Source organism: Hippoglossus hippoglossus, chromosome 10 (assembly GCF_009819705.1).
Source record: "Hippoglossus hippoglossus isolate fHipHip1 chromosome 10, fHipHip1.pri, whole genome shotgun sequence".
Lineage (NCBI taxonomy): Eukaryota > Metazoa > Chordata > Actinopteri > Pleuronectiformes > Pleuronectidae > Hippoglossus > Hippoglossus hippoglossus.
This window is the reverse complement of record NC_047160.1, coordinates 11,150,751-11,170,036: the sequence shown is the minus strand read 5'-3', so window position 1 is coordinate 11,170,036 and position 19,286 is coordinate 11,150,751. Positions and strand designations below refer to the sequence as shown.

Below are 19,286 nucleotides of genomic sequence, written 5' to 3'. Positions count from 1 at the left end.
ACGCATTTTTATGTTCATGTAAAAGTGATTTTTATGCTGCCACCCCAAAATTATCACAGGTTCCTCCTGGTCACCCCACTGAAAATTGTCTGGCTCCGCCACTGGTCAACAGTAAATCCTCTTATGTTTAAAGAATAAGAAATATAATCATTTGGGTAAAAGACACTCTCTGAATACTAAAGATGTTTACTGAAATCCATACAATTCAACAACAATTCTTCTTTCCTCATCTTGGCACTAAAAACTGCTTTTGCATGTGTCTATTGCTCCAACTAAAAATAACAATATGCATTCAGCAGGAACTTTAATCTCTTTTAGGAAGTCATGGGAGCTCACAAAAATTAGCTTGTGAGGGATTTGTGTGCCCATTGTCTTGGAGGCATATCAGCTAAATCTGACAGCAGGTTTTGTGCGTTAATCTACAATTGCTTGTTGCACAACAATGTGAAATCGTGTCACATGCAGCACAGTGTTGTGCCAGCCCACTCTTTATCTGATTGCAGAAATTAGATAAGTAGAGACAGTGACATGATGGAGCCTGGAATAAAGCAATCTGATGATGGGTTATTTTACAACCCATGATTGCTCCAAAGTACAGTTGTTCTCATAAAGAAAAAGGGAGAAATAGCAGGGAAGCCTTACAGGAAATACAGTGTACGATAAACACATTTTAAATTATAAAATGTAATAAACTTAATGACGTGTTGAGCACCTGAAATTGCTTGTCATGTGTTTCTTTGCTGAGTAATGGAGTGGAATTGAAATAACCCACATGCATACAAAATGTGGATCCATAGAGCGCATCCATTGCGCACATCTCCCAGCTACAGTCCCTGCCTGGCGCTGGGAGATGTGGACGCTCACAGACTCGCACTGAGTCGTGCAGACCTGCAGCCTCAGGAACGCACGGTCGAGCCACAAGATGCACAGTGTGTGCTGCCACAGCTTGGGAGGAGCTTCGGGATTTTCCCCCCTCAATGTCTCACGCCAGTCTCGAGTGAAGACGCGCATGCAAGAGGAGAAATAGTGGGGAAAAGGTGAGTCCATTAATATGTAGATTCAGACTTTAAGTGCTTATTGCGAGACTAGTTTGGTGACAGAAATGCTAAAAGGTATTCATGGCTCTGTTCCTCTGTGACAGTGTAACCTGTAGTTACTGAAACTACATGTGCGTAATTTGGATACGAGGTAAAAACCATTTGAAAAGGAGCATGGAGCACATTATTTGCCACAGCAGTGTTGGCGTTGGTTTGCGCACCTGTCTGCTTGCTTGAATAAGCTTTGAGGGCTCAAGTGGAGATATTTGAATACGCACTTTTCAGTGAGTTAAACAAATGGCGACAAATTACGCACGAACGAAGCATCAATGCGCGTTTGATTGGGAATGAGGCGCCTTATTATAATCTGACGACGGTGCATGGAGCTGATTAGAATCCGGTTTCAGCTTCTTTCGGCTCCAGCAGGTGGATTCCTCATGTGACACAAGCCCGCCTCAAGTGTAGGATTACCATCTCTGATCAGAGGAACCGGGCGCTTTGACAAATTACTGATGCTTTGTAAAGTGCCCATGTCGCCTGCAGTCTGCTGATAAATCCATGCAGCGGGTCCGTGCGTGGCTGCGCGTGCTCTGGAGACAGGAGGGTTACAGGCACTTAAACAAATACATGTTTTTTTTTACTTTATTGACAGTGCAATAATAGTTTGTATGACCTCGTTTTTCAGGGGTCCTGACTTATACTGTAAGTCATTTCAAAGCTCCTGGTGTGTGTGTTTGTTGGTGTCTGTGTGTGTGTGTGTGTAAATCTTAAGGAACCCAAAGCCTGAATTAATGTTTTTAATTTCTGAAGAAACGCATCTACAGAGACACATTATACATATAAACAACACACACACACACACACACACACACACACACGCGCACACACGCACACACAATTACATATATGCACATATACACTACACACACACAATTACATTTAAGCATATATACACTACACACATAAATATATACACCACACATACACAATGTATACACCACATACACGTATACACCACACACGCACACACACTCGCCTCGACTGTTTGTTGCCTGAATCCACTTACTGGTGCATACAAGAAAATAAAGCAACACAACCATGCCACAAAATAGCATTTACTCCACACTAAATTGAAAACTTCAATATTTTTTTCCATTATCTTTCATTATAACACATTTTTGAAAAAGCAATTGCAGCAGTAAACGGCAGTCTGCTCGGTGATCTGCAGAGAAACTGTCTACAGGAGCAGACCCAGGGCGACAAAGTGTGTCTGTCACCAAAGCAATGACCTCTCATTAAATTTTCTCCTGATTGTGTCAAAACAATAGGACATGAGTGTTAGCCGAAAAATGTCCAAATTGGATTTAGGGCCATAGGCACACAAAGAAACTACGACAGTGTCCTGTTTGACATTCCTCTAACTCGTCAACCTTTAACATCAGATGCAGATCATTAGAATCTGCATTTGTTAAAAAGCCATTTGCTGAGTCTAATGTCAATTAATGTAATTAGCATTCATCTGCTCCATTAGAATCTTAACAGTTATTCAAGGGTCAACTTTGACATTAAGTTTTTGTATGCATGACAAGACGCTCTCTCTGTATTCAGCAGGAGCTCTCAGCCTCGCACAGGTAAATTGACAGGAGAGACAAGAAAATGAATAACAGAAACTATACATGGAAAAAAATTACTTTTTAAAAATAGACATTGTTGTGTAACATGGGCCGGCGCGGGTCTCTCTCTCTCTCTCTCTCTGTGTCAGAAATTAGGCTCACGTCACAATATTCCATTTATGAAACGCAGTCTGCAGCTCTAATGATGACGCTTTGAACTGACTCACTCCCCCCAAACACACTTCTTCCTCCATCATTTCCCTTTCGCCTTTGTAATGGCACAGGTGTTCATATTTCTTGGGAACGCTGCTCGCGGTCGCCAAATGAATGCATGTACCTCAGCCCCCGGCGGTGCTCTTTTTAATATGAATAGCTCAGAAAGAAATATGTTCGGTCCTATCAGGATGGTCTGGAACAAGTGTATAGAGCAAAAGCTGGTTTTCTATTGATCATCATCTAACTGAGATGGGTATTTCATTTTCTTCATTGCTTCCTTAATGCCATTTCGTGCTATTGTTGTAATAGGTTTCAACAGGGAACTCTCTTATCTTCCTAACAGCACTGTGGCATTGCTCTCAAGTTAATTACTACATGACTTTAATAACAGTGTGTCCTTTACAATGCAAGCTGCTCTTTCCAGAGGATATGAGGAGAATAATGAAATAGTTGTGTATCACATCTCTTTAGTCCGGTTTCATTAGAAGTCAGATTTAGTCCAAGCTCTTGCAGTTCATTGAGTGCTTGTCAGGGGAAAAAGACCCTGAAAAAAACCCTATATGGTTTTAGGTACTATTCTAATATTGTCTAGTTAGTTTTGAGTGATGGAGGGTATTGTAGGAGAAGGATTAAATAACATTAAATAATAACCCTGAGCAGAGGTCAACCACCAGAGAGCCCCAGTGTTTAGTAAAGTATTTGTGCAAACACAGTTGTTAATCTTTGGCAATGGGAAGCCAGTGAGAGATCGTGTCCCTCATGACATGAACTGCACTCATAACTCTGACTGGTTGCCTTTGATACATATTTAAATGTGGGCTGATCATGAAGCACGTGTATTACCCTTCTGGTGAAGACAAGCGACAGATGGCAGTGACATGACAATGCAGATCAGGGGTGTTGGAAATTCGAGAGAGTAGGTGAAAATAAGGGTTCAGTTTGGCCGAGATCCTTCTGTGTGAAGTTTGCCATGTTCTCCCTATGTCTGTATGGGATTTCTCCTGGTACTCAGGCTTCCTTTCTCACTCCAAAGCAGAATGGTATTAGGGAGAACCTAAATTGACTGTAGGTGTGAATGTGTGTGTGAATGGTTGTTTATCACTGTATGTTGGCCTTTGCGATACACTGGTGACCTGTCCAGGATGTACCCTGCTTCTCGCCCGATGTCAGCTTAGATTGGCTCCAGCTCCCCCCACTTGTCCCTCAAAAAGGACAAGTGGTATAGATAAATAATAATAATTAATAAACAGCTTCAAACTTTAATTATTTTTCAAGAATTACTACCTTTTTCTTGTATGAACAAAATTCTTCTTGGCCTGTCTCCAACCGTGATTTTATTTCATGTGCTTTTTCTCTTCAGGAGCCAGCACGGCCTCGATCCAGCATCTTCCACCAAAATGAGCCCCCGAGACTCATCCAACAACACAGAGGACGAAGGGGAAGCTGGTGAGAGCGATGCCTTGATTCTGTTTAACGACAGCATGGGTTTGCACCAACCTGGTTTCCAAACTGACATCACCAAGCACCTTGGGGTTCAGATCCCGTTGATAATGGCGTACTCCCTCATCATTCTGCTGGGGCTGATGGGCAACGCTCTCGTCATCTACATGATCATTCGCTACAGAACCATGCGAACTGTGACCAACTTCTTCATCGCCAACCTGGCCCTGGCCGACCTGTTAGTGGACACTCTGTGCTTGCCCTTCACTCTGGTCTACACTCTGTTAGATGACTGGACGTTTGGGGCCGTGCTGTGCCACATGGTGCCCTTTGCCCAGGCCCTGAGCGTGCACGTGTCCATCCTTACGATGACCGTCATCGCTCTGGAGCGTTACCGCTGTATCGTTTTCCATCTTGGTCGACGCCTCACCTGGCACTCCAGCTTCCTCATCATGGGGATCACCTGGACTACGTCTGCCATCCTGGCAGCGCCCTTGGCCATCTTCAGAGAGTACCGCAAGGAAGAGATACCTTCCATCAACCTGCACATCACTGTCTGCTCGGAGAAGTGGCCCCACGGGACCAGCAGGGGTGGAGTCATTTACAGCCTCTCAATGCTGCTCCTGCAGTACATTATTCCTTTAGCCATCATTAGCTACGCATACATCTGCATCTGGGTCAAGCTGAAGAATCACATCAGCCCATCCAGCCGCAACGACAGCATCAACCGCCGCAAAAAGACCACCAAGATGTTGGCACTTGTAGTGGTGGTGTTTGCTTTCTGCTGGCTGCCGTTCCATGTGTTCCAGCTGGCCAGCGACCTGGACCTGGCACTGCGGTTTGAGGAGTACAAATTGATATACACGGTGTTCCATATCGGGGCGATGTGTTCGACTTTTACCAACCCTGTCCTGTACGGGTGGATGAATAAAAACTACCGGAACGGCTTCCTCATGGTCTTCCGCTGCGAGGATAAGCCAGATTCTTTCCACACCGAGGGCTCATTAAGGACCCGCTCCATGCGACGCCTGACTCTGAATGGTCGTAATGGCGGGCACCCTCCCACCGCTGTATGAGATTAACATAACTTTTTTTAAAAGCCTGAAGGATAAGATTGAACACACTGAACACACCTCTGCTTTGTGGCGCATGTGGTTCAGAAGTAGCTTTTTGACTTGAATTAATCAATTTGTTTGTCACTGGAGAGGGCTCAAAGCTTTGAAGTTAAATGGCGTTATGTAAGCTCTTGTTTACTTTGTGAATGGTACTTGTGAAAATACATTTGTTGAACCTGTTCAAATATATGTGGAAGATGTTTGCTAAGGTGTTAAGTAACTTGGTACAATGTATAATGTGTTCTGTCGGTTTCCCGTGTCCAATTTATTATGCTGCTTTGCCTTACCTGAGGCTATTGATGTGTTCACACTCACTGAAGGGAAGATGACGACTATGAGAACAAGTTTCATTTTTCACACTTTCCTTTTTTTTTGTCGGCTGCTCAAAACATTTATATGACTGTTTTTCTAATTAATGAATGAATGAAATTAAACTGCTGCATTTTGGATTAACTTCCGTGTAATATTTAATCCTCATCCAAGTTACCAGTGGCTGCTACTGCTGATTTTTCTCGCCAACCAGGAAGTTAATTGTGTTCACATCCAGCTGCTCCTGATCAGACGGAGCAGCAGGAGTCTGTGTCCAGATGAATGGGATTAGAAGCCGCTGAACCGAGAGCAACAAGTTCTTGATGTCTTTATTAGTGAGTGAGGCGGCTGCTTCGAGGATATGTTAAAAAAAAAGAGAGGGGACTTGGAAGAAGTGAAACCTGTTGTTTAGATTTATTTCACTGATAAAGTGTCCTTTGTTGGTGGTCTTTGAATGAGGAAAACGTGACCATTCATTTGACGTTCAGGTGAAGCTCTGTTCCGTGCCTCCATGTGAAATAAACAGACATTGGCTTCAAATGAAGTCCGATTGTGGCATTATGGCATGTGCCAAAATGTGTGAACCACTTTCAGCCTGATACTTACACTACTCAAAACTAATGGGGTAGATAGTTCATGTGCTGCAGTGGGTGTAGCCTGCACACTGAAGGTAATATACACTAAAAAAAGTAATTATGCAGAAAACAGTGACTTTATGTATTTCAATCACATATTAAATTTCCATGTAACTTTATAGGTTCAATCTAAAGGGTCGTATTTACTGAAGTGTTTTCTGTCATGTTAAGTTAGTGTGAAAAGAGTGATTTAATTAAATCAAGTTAAACTCAAATATATACATTAAACCCACAACTTTCACTTTTCACACTTTTCACTCTCAAGTGATTTGATTTATTTACACTAACTCAACATGATAGAAAAAACTTCATTAAATGTGACCCTTTACATTGAAATGATGTAATAAAGGTACATGGAAATTGTATATTTAAATAAAACACCTAAAGTCACCATTTTAGGCAGAATTATTTTTGTTGAGTGAAAAATAATGTGACAGCTGGAAAATCCTATAGATTGTCTAAATAGAAGCAATCATAGCATTTTTTCGACACAAAGGGGAAGTTAAACTAATTCCTGCACATAAACTTCCACCCAACATCCAATAAAGCATTTAATAAAGCAGACAAATGTTGCCTGCATGCGCGGTGTGATTCATTTTTAAGCAGAGAAAAATAAATAGAAAAATATTACATTGCTGGTTTCTTCTCGACACCCACATTATTGATTTCACGGCTTAGCCTATATTCCCCTGTTTGCTGTGGATTATAATAGAAGCTGCAAGCCTTTTATCGGGACCATACCAGCAGACCACAACATTAAGTTTGGACCCATTAGGCGTTACGGCTGATGTGTGAAGATTGTCGCTGCAGACAAGAGATAGTTTCCGGGCTGATTCTAGCTGTGCAGAATAAATGATCCATCTGTTCTCTCAGCAGTGTGCTTAAGGGGTGCATGCCCAAAAATAGCAAGGCGAGGGCAGATGATTATGCTAATGTGTTAAAGGGAAATATTAGGTTTCCTGGTTGATGTTGTTTTTAATGGAGCCTTACAGATAGAGTCATTATATTGATCTACATTAAAGGACATTTGATCCAAAGTGTATGAAGTGTCCTCTTTGGATAACAGCCGCTCTGATGGACACTGTGTGGCATTTATACAGTCGTGTGGCGCCCCCTAGTGTTGGGACTGAACAGCTGCACCACATACCGGAAGTGTCGTGGAGCGTGACCTTCCCTCTAGATCCAGCCTCGGTGTGACAGGACTTGTGGCCGGGGCAGCGCGGCGAGGTTCGTCCCGACAGCAGCGAGACATGCTGACCCGTATCTCCTGAATGTCGAGGTCCCCACACAGGTAAAACCATCTCCGCCATCCGAGGTTTGACGCCGTTGAATGCCGAGGCGAAGGGAACTTCCGGGTCCTGGCTTTTCATCCATATCTCATGCTAGGCTAGCTCATGCTAACGAGGGGGGGCTCAGCGGTGCGGACGTGACAGATGGGACAGTGTCGTTATAGCTGACGTAACCTCTTTATATGTGAGTTTTTAGAGTGGTCGTAATGTCGGAACACAGGCTGATCCGAGCCGAGCCAGTAAAACTCAGCGTGGTGTTTTTAATGCGTTCTGCTGTCGAGCAGCGGTTCGCTGGAAACTTCCAGAAAGTGTCTGTCGATGGCTTTCGCTCATTCTACATGTGTCTGCACATTCATTCAGTCATTGGCACCTTTCTGTGTTGTCACATTTTGTCTACTCAAACTATACACGGGCTGAAGTAACGTAGTAAACTGATGACCTGTTGTGTTTGCTCTGTATTGACCCAGGCTGCTGCTGCTGCTGCTGCTGCTGCCAGAATAAACAGTGGGAACAATGGTGAAATACTTCAGCTGCGCCGGTTTACTCAAAAGTAGCTGGGACCAAGTGTGTATCGCTTTCTGGCAGCGGTACCCCAACCCCTACAGGTGTGTGTGTGTGTGTGTGTGTGTGTGTGTGTTCTATGTGCTGGGGAAAGTGTTGGGATTTTGACTCAAAATGGTGCACTCACTTATTTCAATTCTATGCTATACACTAGCAAGTACCACTATGGTTCAGATGTAAATATTGTGCTTTTTAATACATTTGATTGTCAAGAGCTTTTTTTTTGTAGTTTACCATTTCACACACTTAAAGGTTCCATGTCTACAATTTAGGTGAAAGGGATCTATTGGCAGATATTTAATAAGAAAATAATCCTAGTGATGTTTTCACTTATGTGTGATCATGTAAATTGTACGAATTGTTGTTTTCTATTCCATAGAATTGGCCCTTTATATTTTTGAGCATGGCTAGAAGGTAGCCTGTGACCCAAGCATTTCAAACGACTACTGTATACTTGTTGTGCACATGATGAGTTTTGAATCTTGAATCTTATATTCAAATACTTTATATTTAAATCTGCAGCGAGTCTTCTCTACAGAGGCTGCCTTGTTTTTGTTTTTTTACAGTAGCCCAAACTGGACAAACTTTAAACCTTTTGAGTTTTTATGACAACTGAAGGTACCACAGGTTATCTTTCTTGTTTGGAAAGGAATTGTGAGGTGAGGGGTGTTGAGCTGTAACACGCAACTTCACCACTAGATGTGAACTGATTATGTGGCACTGTTACAGAGAAAAGTGTCCATCAATGATGGAGTTGAAGGTACATTGGATAGAATGTAGTCACACCTAGTGGTGAAGTTGCATGTTGCAGCTTAATACCCCTCACCTCACCCTCCCCTACCAAACATGAAAGAGAACCTGTGGTAGCCTCGAGTTGTCATTAAAACTCAAAAGGTGTTTAGTTTGTCCAGTCTGGGCTACTGTAAAAAAACATGGCGGCCTCCGTTGAGAGGACCCGTTCCCAGTGAAAATATAAAGTTCAGGAAATTCACTGGTCCATGTTTAGTGTCCTACTCATACGATAGTTGAATACATATGTGATATTATCTTTCGGTTTAGAAATGCTCATTAAACAAAACAATTTGAGTCAACATCGGATTTGGGAAATGTGATGTTTTCTTACATTTTCTTGACCAAACTGTTGAGTTGATTAATCAAGTAAATAATCTGCAGAGTAATCAATGAAAATAAATGTTAGTTGCAGCTCTACTGTCTAGTTAGTCAACATCATTTCAGTTTCTTAATGAGAGGGGTCTTTGTTTGTTTATTGGTAATTTGAAATTAAATATCTCCGTTTTTAAGGCTTTTTTCTGACAGTGAAAACTGAACAATGAACCATTTAATTTAGTAATCGACAAAAGAATATAGAATAAAAATAATCATTAGTTGCAGCCCTACATAGAGTATTGCCTTAATCCATACCATTTCCTTCTCTCCCACAGCAACCATGTTTTGACTGAAGACATAATATTCAGGGAGGTTACTCCATCCAACTGCCTGATTTCCAGACGTCTGTTGACCAAAGTCAGTCGAGCGCCTCGCTGGATGGAGCGGTACCTTCCAAAGCACATGGCCAGCCACGCCTACATCATCGAGGACTCCGTCTTGGACCCTCAAAAAAGGACCATGACCACACTCACATGGAACATCACCCACGCTCGCTTCATGGTAACCTGGGGCTTGAATCTATATGCGCATAGCGTCGCTTAGAGTCGTAACACAGCCTAACGTTTCCCTTGTTTTTTGCCCTCGCCCCAGTCTGTGGAAGAGCGCTGCGAGTATCGAATTAACCCTGACAACAGCAGCTGGACAGAGTTGAAGAGAGAAGCTTGGATCTCCTCCAATGTCTATGGGCTCTCAAGAGCTATTCAGGTCAGTAGAGTAAAGTGGAGCTCAGCACTATGTAACGACACAGATCAGTGGACTCTGACATGAACACTCACCCAGCGATCTGTCATTTATAATCTGTTATATTCTGTGTTAAGATGCAACAGCTCAGTAATCTCTGTGATTTATTAATTGTTGTCCATAAGTAAACATGGGATATGAGTTACAGGTTGCTGACACATTATTCTCTAAGAGCTATTTTCTGTCTTGATTGACTATGTGTCTTCTCTTTCCAGGAATTTGGCCTCGCAAGGTTCAAGACCAGTGTTACAAAGACCATGAAGGGGTTTGAATATGTACTGGCCAGAATGCAAGGTAACTTCTCATTCAGTTACTAGCTTATTCATCTCTATTGACATTTACATGTATATCTGATGAATTGTGAGTGTGGTGTAACTAGTAACAATAATAATTTGTGCATTGCACTTATTGCTGGAATTTGCTATGAAAGGGAAACAAGGGCTCTGATGGTAGATAAGCTGTAAACATTCAGGAAGCACAAGATGAACTGATGGTTGACATGTTACACATCAGTCAAATCTTAAGTATGAAGAAGTCTATGTTGCTCTCGAGTTCACTCTGTTTAACACAAGAGCTCTTTGTCCTGTGTGTGTGGAAAACTTGGGCAGCAGCTTCTAAACAAGGGTGTGGCAGAAAAAGGAAACTACTGCCGAGATTATGATTTTAAGTTTTGTTTATTTCAGCTTTATCTTTACATTTCCATGTAGTTTTCCAGTATTTGTAGCTAAGCTGCTGAATTCATTCTTGAAAAATTTGCATTTTTAAGCTTAACTAGTGTTCATAATGATAACAATAATCGTAATAATATAATATGAAATTCTCTCATAATAATATAATTATTATGAGAGAATTTAATGTCAAAATATGTCAAATGTGAAACAAACAGCCCCTCTAGAAATTTTGTCCAGGGGTTTTGTACATGTCTGAAAGCAGACTTACACAGACAGCTGAAGAATATCAGGGTATAGCACCTGTATTCCTGAACAACATAAATACATCGATCAGCCAAATTAAGGTCAACATTATATTTCCTCTGTAGGTGAAACTCCAACCAGAACTTTGACAGAAACGGCCACGGAGCGAGCGAGAGAGACAGCACTGGCAGCTAAGGAGAAAGCCAAAGACTTCGCCTCACAGGCCCAGAAGAAACAATATGTGTGAAGATCTACTTGAATCACGGGTCGTGTAGATACTGACACTGGGACAGATTCATCTTTACCCCCCCTCTCATTGTTCAGACAAGCATCAGGGTAAGGCAGACTGATCCCAGTCATGGGTACGACACCTCTATGAGGAAGCATCCAAATGAAAATGGTGGGTGGACCATAAAAGGCCTGAGCTGGGTTCAAGAGCCTGTTGCAGCCTCCCCGTGCGTGCCATGCTGAATCATGCTCTTCCTTTATGATACCAGATCATCTCAGTATTTACCAGAGATAAAGAGCGTAGAAAGGGAGGGCCCAACATGGCAGGAGCTGCCATAAAAAGATAATAGCACTTTGCCAACCCTGACACAGTTCCTCAGACCTTTGTTCAACCTCGGTGCCCATTAACGTTTTACTCTTCCTTTAAAAGTACGTCATGTTGTTTTGTAATAGTTTCACATTATTACCAGCCTCTTGTCTAAGAAGAACACGCCACTGAATATCTGATTCATGCAAATGTTTGTGATTTACTTAAGTTGTTATTGTCTTTTTATTTTAGTTCCGTTCAGCCACCCATCTTAATCATTTTACCAGGTTGAAGTTAATTGACTGAAGAAATGTCCTGTTGTTGGCAACCATAGCTTTATACGAAGAACATAGCACTGATGATATCGTCGTACGATCTGGTTGCCATGGAGAGCAGTGTTTTCAATTCATAATGTGTATACAAAAGGAAACAATGACACCTTGTACACCCAACTGATCTGATGATACAACCCATATAAAAGTATGCTCTTACTGTATCAACTCAATATCGACTTGTCAATAAAAGGACAGTTTATTTGTTATCAGCGTGTTGGAATGACTTTGTACACTTATCTATGTGTAATAACATTCACACTGTAGTTTTTCTTTTTATCATTCTATCATTTTCGGGCTTTGGTCACCAACAACTCCCACATACCTCTACTACCGATTTCAAACATCTAAATGTTCAACTCGTTCATTTTTCCTTTTCCAACTCCTTATACTTTCTAAAATATTCAGCTTTTCCTGTAAATTTTAGGCGTTGGTCACGAACTCCTCCCACATAGTTAATCCAGTTTTAACCACTGAAACGTTCAGCTCGTTCACGACATACAGGCCCTCATTTTTCTTTTTCCAACTCTTCATACTTTAAATATTCAGCTTTTTCTGAAATTTGGGGTTTTTGTCCAAAGTATATGGTCTTACTCTCCAGGGCCACCTCACTTTAAATATATATATTGTGGAGAACCTTGTGTCCATCTCCAGTACTCTTTAACAGGGCAATCCCCAAAAAGCATAATGGTGGTTTGCATTTTGGTTTCCAGTTTCTCTAGCAAACAGGGATTATTACCATAATGAGATTTCTGAGAGGGTGTAATAAAATAATTGAAAATCCAACTTTTCCAAGCAAACTGGTACACTTCCATTGATACCTCCATGTAGTTGTTCATTCCTCCTCTGATATTCTTATGCCTCCCTTCTTCCTCTATTTGGTTTTAACAATCAGTTGAACAAGTTTCAAGATTTGACAGACCCTTATACAAACATGAAATAATTTCGCCATCAGTGTCTGAAGTATAAAAACATTCAGTTCATTCAGGACGTGCATGCTTTTTGAAATATTCCACTTGTATGCGCTTTTATTAAAGGTGTCTATGAGAGGCTTTTAGAGTGGTGACATCATGCAAGGACCTTTACAACTCTTGTAAAAAATAACCATAAACAACATAAATATAGAAAATATTTATTCATAAAAATAAAAAGATTACACCAGTACAAAATGCTACATATTATTACTGGGCGGAGAGACTGATGAATTCATACATACTATTAAAAGCTAATAAGGCATCTTGCATATACACAAGTGAAGGGAAGAAAAAGCACCTTCAATTATTAAATATATAGCAATGAATAGAATAGATACTTGTAATCATTACAAGTGGAAACTACCTGCCTGAGTGGTGTACTTGTTGCATGCATAGTCAACATTCTAAATGACAAAATGCACAAGCAGCGAAGTGTACAGTCGTGAAAACAGAAACATCAGTTATTATTAGCAGTGAATCAAACAGTGACTGTCATTAGATGTGTGCAAAGAGCCACCTTAATGCTCACAGTGTCTCTTTCACACAGGGAGTTCTCGCACTTCAACAGAGTCGTGTAGTAAAAAAATACACCAAATTAAAATTCTGCATGGTTGAGTTAACTGCCGGATATCATTGTGCAAATATGACCAGTCAATGTCTCCCCACTGTTTTCCTGTTGGATATAACCACAATCTTTCTGAGATAAAAACAAGTGCAACGTGTGAACGTTTTGTGCAACAGAAGAAAGAAAAAAACAATACAATGACTGAACGTAACATAGTCGGACAATAATACAAAACATAGCCCAGATTAATGTTTAAGTGCATGCTACCCATGTCTTTACTGAAATATAAACTTAGTGCTAAAGAGAAGCTGTATAGAATACTAGATCAAATCTGATTTAAGGCAGAATTCTGGACAGACATAGTGGAGTTAAGAATAAGTTAAGAGTTTTGAATAAAAAGCCCTTAGCTGGGTTTGGAAAAGCCCTTAAAAAGATGAATAAACTGTTTGAATCCTTGTGGGTAACAAACACCTCATGGCTTTGAAAATCAAAATCAAATGCCATCAGTGGTTGATGCCAAAAAATATACTGTATATGCTCAATGTTACATCCAGCCCAGTGATTTATACTGCTATTCAGTGCAAATGGACATAGCTCATTCATAACCGACATTATTGTTTAGCTTGTAGTCTGACATCATTTGAGGGGGAAAGTTGCTCCTCCTGTTTAAAAAGAAAACAAAAGTGTTCAGCTGTACAGTAACGTTTCTTCCCATCGTCCCTCGTCCTCCATTTGCTTGATTTTTGGAATGTTTTCATGTCTTCTCCTCTTCGATCTGGTGACAGCAAGTTAAGCGACAGAAGGTTAACTGCCGTCATAGCCAGGCTTTGTCCATGCTGGAGTAACAGTGGTCTGCGTCAGCCTGTGTAATGCTCAGTCCGTCAGGGTCCACACAGTCAAACACAATGCTCTCCACGTCAACCTCCACGTCCTCTGTAACGGAACAAAACATCGAATCATCAGCGGAAGGAAATATGAAGAAAACCTCCTGTTATGTGGTACGTAAAACCAGGGCTGGGTCACATGATCAACATCACTAGCTTTCATTTACGACAATATTTTTTTTATATTGATGTCTATCACAACTAGTGCCCAACTGATTTAGTGGTCAGCCAATAAATGACTCAAATAAATGTCTTGGCCATTTTTGGGGTATAAATCAGCTGACATCCGTGTCAGTAATTTTTTACTTCCTATCTGTATCAGCCCCAAAAAATCCATATCAGTCGGGCCCTTATCACAATATGGGAAAAGCTGAATAAAACAATCACTTAAATTTATTATGTTCTATTACTACACACAAGTCTTCAGGAGTGTAGAATAAAACATTGAAGCTGTTGATTACATTTTGCTAATTGATTATATATTTGGACAAAAGAAGCTTAGCTTAATACAAATAATATTTTTTGCACAGAATGAGATCTGTGGATTTTCCCCCATCACTGCCATTTGGAGCACATTTTTACGAATGATTACATTAATCCAAATCTGCCTTAGGGCCACTTGACAATTGTACTCACACAGTCTTAAATCATGGTAAACTATCCTTTAAACTCTCTCTGCTATGACTTGGCATTGTTCGGACCACTTAGCTGAGATGAGACCCACCTCTGTCGGAGTCCGACCTCTCGGACGACATGGTCGACCCCTGGCTGTTGTTCCTGATCCTTTCCGTGCCCCTCTGCAGCTGCTCCAGCCGCACCCGCAGCTCCCTCTGCTCCCAGCGCAGGCGACCCTTCATCTGCTCCGCACGCTCGTCCTGGTCCTGCAGCTTCTGAAAGGAGGAGGCGGAGAGGAGAGAGAAAGGAGTGAGCTGTGGACCAAACCTTGAGACAAAGCGAAGATGGAACCTGGAGGCCACGAGAACACGGTCACTAAAAGTTATGTTAACATCCTAACCACCTAAAACTGCGTATGCGGACAGTGCAGGGCTTCTGTGTGCACCTTTATGTGGAGCTGGGCTCGTCTCAGCAGGTTGAGGGTGGTGTTCCTCACGGAGTCGGACGAGAGGGGGACTTGTTCCTTGAGCTGGTCCAGGCAGTGCTTCAGCTGAGCTCGTCTGCAGAGCACAGCAACAACAAGCAGCGACTCATGAGGTTTGTCCGTGCCGGCAGGGTGTTTAAAGATAAGTGTGACCTTGAAGGTAGGTTATCACAAAAAAAAAAAAAAAAAAAACATGAGTTACCTGTTTTTTTCCAGCTCGTTGTGAACCGACCTGCAGGGACAGACAAGAGGAGACAAGGTGGTTAAGTTGAGAAATATACAGTGTGCAACTCAGCAGTGACAGTCATAGTGTTGGTGTTTGAAAGGGGGCGTTTTTATCAAAGCAGACAGTCAGGCTTTCACAGCCACACCCTCCTGTCAGTTGTGTTATGTCATGTATTCATGTATTCACCTATTGCCACCAGCAGATATCTTCCTGCTCTTCTGTTTGCTCTTCCTATCGGAGTGACCTGGGCTGAGAGGCAGGACTGAGGCATATCCATGTTCTGCTTCTGTGCAGGAAAACACATCCCGTCACAGCTGTGTTAGGAAATAAACACTTCTCAGAAGGTGTGGTCTCTGTTTTTAGCCCACGACGACAGACTACAAGTGTCTGTCTGGGACAAAGTGTTGGTTGGAACATGGGAATAATACCCCCCTTGTTTTCTTTTTTATAATTATATTCTTATTTATAAAATGTTGTTCACAGGTAAACATAACAACAATAATAACACAGCACGTCTCAAAACAAAGTTGCACAGTGCTTCACAAATAACAAAAAACACAAGTAAAAACAAACGTAGAAAGTAAACATAAAAAATGTAATTAAAAAAGGAATAAAAACACTAGACGTGTGACAAAGAATTTAGGCACGACCACCCATAACAATAATAAAAAGTCGAATTAATATTGCACGTCTACTTATTATTACTTTTACTGGTGTTTTCTGACCTGACTGTTTGCTGCTGTAGCACTGCTAATTCCCCCATTGTGGAACTAACCAAGGTTTATTTTGTTATCTTGTGCTAAATATAAACGACATTCAATGATTCGTATGAATGAGCTCCCGTGTTGTGACTGGTGATTTATTATTATTATTATGTTATAATGATCCTCGTCCTCAGGCTTGAAGTGACTGAAGTGAGATGAGGACAAAGACTTTGTGCCGCTGTCATCAGCATCTTCTGCCGGGCGGTTTGTTTTTGGATTTGGCGCCATCACGCACTGATCCTTCACTTTGATTAAAACACACGGTTCGGTCCATGGAAGAAGCTGAGACGGTGTCTGCGGGACGAGGCGGGTGAACGAAACTGGTCGATCGGTGCATTTTCTGCCTCCCTTTCATTCACGGCTCCGAGCGCTCGGGTTCCTTTTCAAACCGGGAGCAGATTGGCGCCTTCGAGTACAATGATGCCTCGGATATGTAGGTCACTGAGTCAAACGGAGAAGATCGCTTCTAATAAAGTCCCTGCAAAAAAAAAAAAAAAATCTCCCTCCAATCTCGATCCTCTGCTGTGTGTCGTGTCCCCGCGGTGTGTTCTGGTCGCATAGTTTGTGTGTCTCCGTTGTGCATTTTGTTGTTCAACAACAAGCAACTTCCTCCCCCCTTGCAGACTGACAGTTGTCGGTTAAAAACCTACCTCTCTCCCTCCTCTCCAGGAACTCGGCGGCCCGGAGCAGCACCTGGATGTTGCACATGTGTCCTTCCATTGTTGTTGTTGTTGTTTTCGAGGTAAATAAGCAGTAAACCGGGTTAAACAACGTTCCTGCGGCTCTGAAGTCTGCAGCCTGGAGCAGATGAAGCTGTGTCTGTGCTACGTCCACAACCCACACAGCCCAAACACTGATGCTGCGTTCATGTACCCCATCCTAACCTCGGATATTAGACTATCTTCCTCATATTGCCCTTACACGCGAGTATTTGCTCCTAGAAAAAGTGACACACTCTGGTCCGCGTGGGTTTATATGGCAGTAGCCTACTTTTTGTATAAAACGGCAAGTATACAAAAATAACCAATCATCAATCAAGGTGGGCAAAGACCCATTTCTATGTAGCACAACGTCATAAACACTGTCAAAGTAAACGTGTTTCTCAATAACTCCTGACCATGAAGTAGCAGTTGAACATTAGCCAGCTGTCAAATTTACATAAATGTTGATTAGTGTGTGTTGTTCTTATAAATCAATAAATTAAACTAAATTATTAGATTTCCCGTATCTAGTGAATGCACCGAGAAAAGACGTAATACGTCATTGTCAAGCCCCCAGCCCCTCCCCTCCACAGCACCTTTATTTTTCAGACATTTAGTGACACGAGCTTATGTAATTGCCCCCATTAAATCAAAACCTGAAACATATAAGTTAAACCCATTTATGCTCTAACTGACCCTTTTATTCACCCCTGAAAACTCTGGGTTTGTTCAACCTGAGACGACAGAAACTTATTGTGTGAAGTTGACAAAGTTTTTCTTCACTTTGTCTCTTTCTCTTCCTGTTGAGCCAGATGTTTGGTTTCATGTCAGTAATCCAAGCACATTAAAATGCAGAAGTGTACGTTGAAAATTACTTTGTTACCCGTCTTTACATATGCGAGGCCTCTGTCTTTTATTTTTATCAACGTGAGGACAGAAACTGAGATTTCAGAGAGCTCTTGCATTCAAGTAGTACACAAAATGGCTCCACCTTTACAATAACATCTTGGATACACATATTGCACAGTCTTTATTTATGACACACATTCTTACATTATCAGTTCCCCTGCACAGAAACATTTCCCCTGCACGAATACTGTAAATTAAATAAAAACATGTGTGTGCAGACACTGATCTGTGAATAATTATTTGTCATGGTGTGGCTGGCGGCACTAATGGGACATTCCTGTCATAGTTATCATGTCAGTATCATCCGTTTCATTTAACTGTGCAACACTCATTTGTCTGTTCAAGTTCAATATTTTCTGTTTACACTGGAAATATTCTGTTTAGATTGTATATATTATTGCTTTTTTACATATTTCCTTATGTTTGTATTGCTCTCATCTTTATATTTCCTTATGTTTATAGTGCATGTTTACTTCTTTATTATTCTTAATGGATGTTTCTTTTCTTTACTATCCATTTGCAGTTGTCACATGGCAAATTTGACCTGTAGTGGCACTTAATAAAGGTTTGTTTTATATTATCATTTCATAATCATATTGTACATTATATGATATTTCTCAGCAAGGATGATTGTAGTGCGACCTCTAAAAAGTAGGCTAATATGGCTGCATATAGTCTCAACTTGTTTTAAAAGCATTTCAGTGACTGTATTTATATTTACTAAATGTTGAAATACAGTTATTCAATGTAACTATGTATCTGAATGTTCACACTCAGTTTTAACCAACTGCAAATTCCAAAAATTGATGATAGGCCATTACTGGGATTACCTATCATTGACTATTTTCTACAACTCAAACTTTTAGATTTTTGCTTTTTTATTTAGGATAAATTTCTATTGCAGCTGATTAATCTTTCTCGATCCACTAGATTAAAACACTGGAGTAAAATGAATGTTCTCGTGATGAATCTATGAGCTCCACTGATGATGGGTTTGATTGAAATGACTCATATTATCTGATGTCGAACCCAAAACATAAGAATTTCCCACATCAGGGTTTATAATTGAGAGTTCAAGGGTAAGGTCCATAGGTCGGTAAACCTGCAGTTAAAACAGGACACAGATGTGTAAAAAAAAAAAAAGATACATCTATAACTCAACTCCAGCCTTCATCTTTCTCATTACCTCTGCCAAGGAGGTTATGTTTTCACCCCTGTCTATTTGTTTGTTGGCTGTTTTGAATGTGTGTTTGTGAACAA

General features: G+C 41.1%; 3 protein-coding genes across 7 annotated transcripts; 2 read left to right on the top strand and 1 right to left on the bottom strand.

Annotated features, from left to right (window-relative positions):
• Positions 1 to 868: 868 nt before the first annotated feature.
• Positions 869 to 6,270, top strand: npy7r (neuropeptide Y receptor Y7). The gene is made up of 2 exons (XM_034598415.1): positions 869 to 1,037; positions 4,227 to 6,270. Exon 2 carries the CDS (start codon positions 4,264 to 4,266, stop codon positions 5,380 to 5,382), a length of 1,119 nt encoding a protein of 372 aa, XP_034454306.1. The 5' UTR covers positions 869 to 1,037; positions 4,227 to 4,263; the 3' UTR covers positions 5,383 to 6,270.
• A 1,250-nt stretch (positions 6,271 to 7,520) lies between these two features.
• Positions 7,521 to 12,113, top strand: prelid1a (PRELI domain containing 1a). Of its 5 annotated transcripts, none has more exons than XM_034598418.1 (6): positions 7,521 to 7,656; positions 8,122 to 8,259; positions 9,658 to 9,883; positions 9,974 to 10,087; positions 10,339 to 10,417; positions 11,163 to 11,335. In XM_034598418.1, exons 2-6 carry the CDS (start codon positions 8,168 to 8,170, stop codon positions 11,282 to 11,284), a joined length of 633 nt encoding a protein of 210 aa, XP_034454309.1. In that variant the 5' UTR covers positions 7,521 to 7,656; positions 8,122 to 8,167; the 3' UTR covers positions 11,285 to 11,335. The 5 variants fall into 5 exon arrangements, with proteins under 5 accessions (XP_034454309.1, XP_034454310.1, XP_034454312.1 ...); XM_034598419.1 differs by having other exon boundaries at positions 7,524 to 7,656; positions 8,125 to 8,259; positions 11,163 to 11,284; XM_034598421.1 differs by having other exon boundaries at positions 7,527 to 7,592; positions 8,125 to 8,259; positions 11,163 to 11,284.
• A 907-nt stretch (positions 12,114 to 13,020) lies between these two features.
• On the bottom strand, positions 13,021 to 17,255 carry mxd3 (MAX dimerization protein 3). Its single transcript, XM_034598613.1, has 6 exons — positions 17,067 to 17,255; positions 15,839 to 15,938; positions 15,629 to 15,658; positions 15,388 to 15,502; positions 15,052 to 15,217; positions 13,021 to 14,376 (listed from the first exon to the last, which is right to left on the bottom strand). Exons 1-6 carry the CDS (start codon positions 17,134 to 17,136, stop codon positions 14,258 to 14,260), a joined length of 600 nt encoding a protein of 199 aa, XP_034454504.1. The 5' UTR covers positions 17,137 to 17,255; the 3' UTR covers positions 13,021 to 14,257.
• Positions 17,256 to 19,286: the final 2,031 nt, after the last annotated feature.

Excerpts from the sequence above, each read along its gene's own strand:
- mxd3 (XM_034598613.1), bottom strand. The coding sequence starts at position 17,136 with ATGGAAGGACACATGTGCAACATCCAGGTGCTGCTCCGGGCCGCCGAG. Across the intron at positions 15,939-17,066 it reads CCTGGAGAGGAGGGAGAGAG|AAGCAGAACATGGATATGCC; the intron begins GTAGGTTTTTAA and ends TTTCCTGCACAG. Across the intron at positions 15,503-15,628 it reads AACGAGCTGGAAAAAAACAG|ACGAGCTCAGCTGAAGCACT; the intron begins GTAACTCATGTT and ends TGTGCTCTGCAG.
- prelid1a (XM_034598416.1), top strand. The coding sequence starts at position 8,168 with ATGGTGAAATACTTCAGCTGCGCCGGTTTACTCAAAAGTAGCTGGGAC. Across the intron at positions 8,260-9,657 it reads CGGTACCCCAACCCCTACAG|CAACCATGTTTTGACTGAAG; the intron begins GTGTGTGTGTGT and ends TCTCTCCCACAG. Across the intron at positions 10,418-11,162 it reads TGTACTGGCCAGAATGCAAG|GTGAAACTCCAACCAGAACT; the intron begins GTAACTTCTCAT and ends TTTCCTCTGTAG.
- npy7r (XM_034598415.1), top strand. The coding sequence starts at position 4,264 with ATGAGCCCCCGAGACTCATCCAACAACACAGAGGACGAAGGGGAAGCT.